The sequence below is a fragment of the Eurypyga helias genome, unplaced genomic scaffold (assembly GCF_000690775.1).
Source record: "Eurypyga helias isolate BGI_N326 unplaced genomic scaffold, ASM69077v1 scaffold4800, whole genome shotgun sequence".
Classification (NCBI taxonomy): Eukaryota; Metazoa; Chordata; class Aves; order Eurypygiformes; family Eurypygidae; genus Eurypyga; species Eurypyga helias.
In genome coordinates, this window is record NW_010223802.1 from 47,125 (window position 1) to 54,815 (window position 7,691).

The 7,691-nt window shown below is 44.2% G+C and overlaps 1 protein-coding gene across 1 annotated transcript in view; it reads left to right on the forward strand.

Moving 5' to 3' along the window:
* Window positions 1-7,262: 7,262 nt before the first annotated feature.
* The window catches only part of LOC104510777 (potassium voltage-gated channel subfamily V member 2-like), a gene marked incomplete at its 3' end in the record, with an annotated part of 5,763 nt that continues 5,334 nt past the window's right edge, over window positions 7,263-7,691 (forward strand). The window contains exon 1 of the mRNA XM_010153173.1: window positions 7,263-7,691. This exon is cut by the window's right edge and continues 1,011 nt beyond it. Coding sequence (XP_010151475.1) covers window positions 7,263-7,691 — 429 coding nt within the window.

The window sequence follows — 7,691 nt, forward strand, 5'->3', positions numbered from 1 at the left end:
TCAGGATATAGCATAGCATGAGACCTGTGCACACGAGAGTAATTCAGCTGCAAAGGTTCAGAAGACAGGTGAACTGTGTTAATTTACTACCACTTGGAGTGCAGGGATATGAAAGGAGGAGCAGTCACACTCAAAGAAACAAGAAGAAGAAACTATGGAAAAAAGTTACTACAATGGATGTGTCTGTCAAGGGACAGAACTTAGAGAAAACTGACTAGTATTGAAAAACGTTCCTGGATACATGCCTTGCATGCCTTCCAAGTTTGTGTGATGTTGTTGCATGCAATGTGCATAAATGAGTTTTAATTTTTCCTGTTGCTAGCTGTTTTCAATAAAGTCTATGTAAAATACCAGCATTTCACAGTGCAGTGTGTGACTAAATCCATGAATCAGGAGGAATGTCTATCCAGAGGTCATGGCACATATATCTATCAGATTGCATTGTAACCGAGTCCAACACAACTCATCATTATACTACCAAAAGGAATCCAAGATTCAATGTGCCTCTTTTTTTTTTTTTCCTCCAAGATACTGACATATGGATCACCATAATGCCATTGTCAGGTTGAGATGTGTGACTTGAGTGGCTGATCCTTGCAAAGTATGGGACGCACAAAAAGGAAAACAGAGGAAGTGTTGACTGGAATGGTACCAGGATGATACAGCCTATACACTAAGGAGGTTTTTTGTGTTTCATGGGACAGGTGGGTGTCCAGCCCACCACAGGATCCTGAAGTTTGCAAAGGGAATGTGTGCCACACTGCTTAGCAGGCCAGAAATGTCTGTGCGGACTGAGGGACTGCTGTTCCTCAGGACAGACTTTCATCTATGGCTTCTACTTTGTGACTTTCTCACTATCGAGGTTTAGATGGGTTTTGCTAGGTCTAGTGGTACTATTATTTGTGCAGCATCCTTCCACATTAAAAAACAAAAACAAACAAACAATCAAACCCCATGTTTTTTCCTGCCAGTCAAAAGTGTCTTTCTCTTACAAAAGAAAACAGTGAGACAAGGGAAAAAAAATCCCACAAGAGTAAATTACTGGGAGAGAGAGGAAGTGCAAACACTTTGTATGAGCCTGTCCATATTTTCTCCCTTTTATCAGTAGAAAAAAAATTCTCAGATCAAAACTGTCAACTGAACCCTGTCAGCAAAGTGCTTACTCCCATAAAGGTATAATCCTCAGAAAACATAAAGCCCGTGAATAGCACAGGCCACCCTTTCCACATCCTCAGACGTGTTACTGTCGTGGTTTGGTCTCTGCTTCCAGCCTATTTCCAGCTTCTCTACATACAGCTGAGACTCATTCCCACTCATTAAGTAAAATCTGTTCTTCCGGCTGCCGTTGTATGCTCTTTAATGTTTGTTTGTGTTCACTGCAGAGCTGGGACCAGCTGCCTGCATCTGAAGAGCTGCTAATATTTATGAATGAGCCACCACATAAAGTAAGCAAGGCCCAGTGGAAAGCCCAGCAACAAGCAACACTGAAAATAGTGATTCTTCTGCTGCTTGTTCACAGGTTAAATCCCTTTGTTCTTCAGCATCCCACCTGTAAAAAAGGGTTATGAACTCATTAAGCTACAGGAATATGGTATTGTTCCTTCTCTGTGTGTCTTTTTCATATGCATGTTTGCTGCTGTAATGCATTGACTAGCAGAAACATATGCTAGATATATCTATTTATTTCCCCATGTTTTTTCTACTCACATGAGCCACCTGACACATAGCTATTTCTGAATATGTAGTCTGCTGAACATCCTGTGCAACACTGTTGAGCATCTTAAGACTGAGGATCACGGGCAGACCCCCCCAGTTTAGCAAGTCATTCTGTGTAAGCAGAGCTGCAGTCTCTTTGTCCATACCTCTAGTATATAGCAAACACAAGGCATGGAATTTATTTCAGCTTGCAGTGCAAGAGGGCTAAGTGAAAGTTGCATTATTTTGCTTTTGCCGTGGAGCTTATGTACAGACAGCTGCCATGACTCAGCTGGTGCCTCTTGATCTCATGTATCTTGGTAAGTTTGACCATGTCTGCACACTCAGACTCATGCACGTTTAGATTGTAAAAAGTACACCCAAGACTATTTGGAGACCCTCTCTGCGATACGGTTTCATCCTACTTAATGTTTATGCTACCCTCTTTTCCATATTATCTCTGTCCTGCCCACTGTGGGATTAGCTAGCTCTTGTGTGGGTTGGGAGATGCCTGGTATGCAGAGAGTCAGTTCCTGTTTTCTTTTCCTAAGTGGAAGAGTACTTTATGCCCATATGTTCTGTCACTGTCAGCCTTCGATTCACTATGGTTATGTCTCTCCTCATTGTGGCGGTGTGTGTATACATGTGTGAGGTGACCCATGGCCTGCACAGAATACTCACGCTCCTCTCTACTGCTGTCCACGCCCATGCAAAGCCTGGCTTGCCTCCTGCTGGGATTCCTGAGAAAAGCTATCTTGGATCTGCATATCTTCTTCTGAAGACCCTTCTCTTTCTGCTTTCACATAGTGGCTGTTGTATGGCAAATGCCTGAAGCAGATCCAAATTAATACAAAACAATCCAGGATCTTGGATCTTGGTCCCTGTTTACCTCTTAGGGACTGCATGGGCTACACTCCTTGGATTAGGTATAGAGTGAAAACACAGGGAAAACTAGAACTCATGTTCTCTCTCTGATCCTCCACATCTATGCCACATTTCATCTCTGGTTGCAGCATGGCTTCTTCAAAATAGTGAATCAATATTTGCTGGCTTTCCCTCTCACAGTTTATTGCAGGATCTTAGCTAAGCCATACCCCTCAAGCAACATACAGTTGGGCTCAAGATTTAACAGAACAGTCAGCAATCCATTCCAATATCCTCTATTGTTGCTGCGCAGAGGTTTGGGCTCTTCCTACCCTGATAGTTTTAATCCTTTCATATTTACTAAAGGAATTGCCTTGTTCTGCTATTCTTTTAACACCACCTATGTAACAATAATCACTGCCGTCTTCTGATAGTTTCAAACTTGCAGTTCAGGACAGAATTCAGAGAACTTACAGCTTTGTAGCCAGAGTCACACCTTGAATGTGCCGAGTGCCTAGTAAGAGCTCATACACACGCAAATGCCAATGCACCTCACAAGATGCAGGTTTAAGGGCTGGGATAAGTTGCTCTGCACTTTGTCTGACTAGCTCCCACTCTGTTCCTTGCACATAATTCTGCCTAAGTATGCTTTTAGGTGACATTGTGACAGAGATATTTCCCTGCAGAAGCATTTGGGGACCAGCTACAGTAAACACTGCAGGTTCATCAGTTTAAAATCTGCAATTTACAACAGTCAGCAGAAGTTCACTGGGAGAGGGAAGAGACAGCATGCAGTGGCAGAGGTGGAAAGAGAACCGACAAGGACACTCATGCACAGCAGTGGTACATCATGTAGCTTGTCCTAGGTTCTTGGGCTCAGGTACATTGCTGCAGCCATCATGCACACCCCTTGGACATACATCACCGATGCTGCCCAGGTTGACACAGTCTAACTACTCAGGTACCAAGATGCCAGTTTAACCCCAGTTAGGTTTTGCAGTCTGCCCTCTGCCTCTTGCCTACATTTGGATCTTGTTCTCTGCATCCTCTTTCCTTGTAGGTGCAGGCAACACTGATGTGTGGAGGCAGGGGATTGCACAGGCATGAGCTTCAATGTACCATGTGAGCAGGAAGAGAGGTGATCGGCTGGGAGATGCTGATTAGTCCACCGCTCAATCATTCCCTCTTCCCACTCAGTCCACCCTTCCTAAGCACCCTCTAGGTGGCTGCAGCAGCAGGGTTGGCAAGTGGGGAAAAAAACCCGCAGAAATAGAAAAAGCAGCAAGCAGGGAAGCATTTTTTTCAGCAGCAGCATGGCACTTTGAGGGCTCAGGAAGTCTGCCAGGGTGGTAGGGTGCAAAGACACCTGAAAACACAGCAGGAAGGAGCCTCTTGCTCACTGTTGCTTGTATTTCAGTCTAGCTAACTGAGCTGGGTGGAGAAGAAGGGTAGAGTGAAGTTTGCTTCAGCCCTAAGCAGACCTAGTATTTTGGCAAAACTCAGTCTAGCTCAGGGTTTTGTTTTGTTGGTTTTTTTGCTGGTGGTTGTTTTTGTTTGTTTGTTTTTTGTTTTTGTTTCAATTACTCTTCATAAAGAAATGGCTTGCGGCGAGGCAGACAGAAAAGAATCCTAATTCTCCTACTCCCTGAGTCACTTCTCACAGTTTTAGCAGACACTGCAGCCAGTCAGTTTACCTTCAGCCCTATTATGCTTTTGGAGTGCCTTGATATGATAAACAGAACATTAATAATTATTACACTATTAATAATAACAACCATTAACAGTGTTTTCTACATTTTCAACATAGCTTGAGAAGCACTAGAGGTTAACTAAAGAGCCTGACCAGACCCTTTGAAACAAACCCCCACATAATTTTTCAGTGCAATTGCCTGTGCATAGCTGAGCATGCTATTTCAAGTCTCCAGGATGTTAGTTTGAGCCACAGTTTTTAGTGCAAAGGTAGAATTACTGAGTGAAGTTCTCAGGTCAATATAGATGAGTTTACAGGCCTTTCCTGACCTTAAAAAAGATTACTAATCCATGAACAGTTCCTCTAGTGAGGTAGGAACTAATCCACTGAGGCCTTACAGAGCCATCTAAATTCTTTAAGGTATTTTTAATTAAAAAGTTATCATGTTTTAACCAAGACAAAGCAGGTATACTCAACTCTGAAGCCTCCTTGTTCTGTGAAAAAGCATTGCATTTATACACAGTCCCCTCTCCTGGGAAAAGTCAGCACTTCTTAACAATGAAGACTTGCAAAGACTCATCTTTTCATGACCTTCTTCCATTTTAATTATAGTTTTCTCTTGTGAAAATACTGTTCTCAGGAAAACAGCATCCAGAGCACCGTCTGGTTGATTGGACGGCATTCTCCACTGTTACTTACTGCCAGGTTTTCATGTTTCCTCTTTTACCCACAGAATCATTGAATCATAGAATCATAGGATATCTCAGATTGGAAGGGACTCATAAGGGTCAAGTACAACTCCCTGGTCCTTGCAGGACTGCCTAGAACTAAACCGTATGACTAAAAGCATCATCTGGACATTCCTCAAACTCTGACAGGCTGGGTGCTGTGAGCACTGCCCCAGGGAGCCTGTCCCAGTGACCGCCCACCCTTGCAGTGAAGAGCCTTTTCCTAAGCCCCAGTCTGACCTTCCCCTCAGGCTGGTTCATTCCATGTCCTCATGTCCTGTTGCTGGTTACCAGAGAGAGGAGATCAGCACCTCCCCCTCCACCGCCCACCTTGAGGAAGTTGTAGCTGCTACGAGGCTCCCCCACTCAGCCTTCTCTGCTCCAAACTGAACAAACCGAGTGACCTTAGCCGCTCCTCAGACTTGCCCTCGAGGCCTTTCACCTTTCACCACTCCAGCAACCTGATGTCCTTCTTACAATGTTTGGCTGCCAGGGCACACTGTTGACTCATATTCAATTTGTCATCAACCCAAACCCCCAAATCCCTTTCCACAGGGCTACTCTCCAACCTCTTACACTCCTTTGTGCATATAACCAGGATTACCCTGTCCCAGGAGGAGAATCCTGCACTTTCTCTCGTTAAATTTCATATGGTTGGTAATCCAGGCCTTAAAATGCCTGACCTGAAGAAACCTTGAACTATTCAGTGTGATGCACTTATTAGCATGCAGCCTGAGAACAAAAGAATTGCAAAATGCCCAGCTATGATGTCTTCCTGTTTGTCAAGACTAGTAAATATAAAAGCTACAACCAGAGGTAGGGAAAAGGGGAAAAAGAAGTGATGATTCTCATGGCAATAGCAATTGCTTCACATGGGACACCACCTAAACAACAGTATTGGGGTTTGCAGGTGAAAGACTGTGAGGTTAATGCCAGAAAAACAGGAGTTTGAGGTCAACAAAGGAAAAATACTGCTGCAGGCACTGTGGGATACAATGTTCGACACTGTCTCCATGTGTGAAAGGGTAGGGAGCTGCAAGTGGAAGGTGGACTACAGGATTGCAGATGAAAGGCATTCCAGACCAGCCAGGATTTTGCAAAATCTGTTTCCTAGTCCTTGTCCTTTCCTGCATCAGCCTGGATACAGGTGGAGTATCGACCTAGTGTTAAGAAGCAGTTAACTCAGGGGCTAAGGGCATGCAAAAGGAACCATCCCTTTATTGTGTGTGTATCTTCTGCTTTACAGGAGATCTAGGTCAGCTGAAGTGACAAGGGCAAGTAACCTGGCTTTCAGACTGCTCATTGTTGCTAGAGATGCTTGTGCCAGCTCACCAGAGCTGAGGATGAAGCCTTTGTCAGAGCAGAGAGAAAGCATCTCTCTTGTCCTGCGAGGTAGCTAGTGCGGCTTAATGCTACTAAACATGCCCTGCAAGAAAAACAAGAGCGTCTTTATTCTGTTTCTTGGCAGCTCATGAAGAATTTGAAGTGAAGAAGCGTGCTGACAATCCTTCCACACCCCTGCCCTTCACTTCCATGCTGTCCAGAGGATCATGAGACCTGTGGTCCAGAGCACAGCCAGAGCTTCAGGAACAGGCTGCAACTTTCCTCAGCCCTTATCCAGATGGAGCTATTTTAATAGGGAATCAAAAGGGATGACTTTTATTTGCCCACCTTTGGAAAACATTATAAGAGCTGCTGTAGTGAATTCCTACCCATAGCAATTATTCATTATTTTCACTAAGGAAAACCAAAGACATGCTATACTCATGTAGATGGAAGAAATCTTGTAATGTTCTCTCTCTCCCTCTCTCTCCCCCTTCTGCCCCTCATACATTTTCATTTTGAGATTATTCTTCATCCATATATATTTGAATTAGGAACATGTATGGGTTTTATTAGCAACAAAACTTCAGGGATTTTTTTCCCTTACTGATTTTTCATAGATTTATGGATCCATAATCATTCACGTCACAGTCTGAGGGAGATGAGGCTGGAACAGGATAATAGCCCTTAAATCCCCTTCTCTAAGCACTCAGATCTTCCCTGTCAGCAAGATTAAAACGGTCAACAGCAGACTTCATGTGTCTATATCCCACACGGAGCTTTCACAACAACTGGAGTGGTGGCTGGCAGGGAGAAAAATGCAGAACTGCTGCTGTTCGTGATACTACTAAGATAAAGAGAGAAGAAAACGTGTTTGTCAGCCTTTGTAGTGTTGGAAAGGACTGGTGTTAATTCCTTGATCAGGTGAACACAAAGAAGGGAGAAGAGTAAAGAAAAATAGTATGTTGCAGTTCAACATGCGGCGCCAGTTTCCTTTTCTAAAACATAAAGGCAGAGAGAGGGAAGCACCAAATGTCCTCCCGCAGCCTGACAAGGGGAAGGATAATGAAGGCATGCATGTAGCCAAGCAGAGTGGTTTTCCTGCTACCGCTCCATTGAACTCCCAACCCCTACTGCTCCTGGGACCTGAAGGGAATTACAACTATTATGTGGACGATGAAGATGAGGAAGAGGAAGAGAAAGAGCAAGGAAAATGGCCAACTGCAGACATATTTGAGGGAGAAAACAAACCCTCATCATCCATTCCTTGCTCCCCCAATCCTTCTTCTGGCACCCCAGCCACGGCTTCCACTTCATCTGTGCTGAACATCAATGTTGGTGGCCAAAGCTATCGTCTCACCTACCCGGCAGTGGCCCTCTATCCACAGACC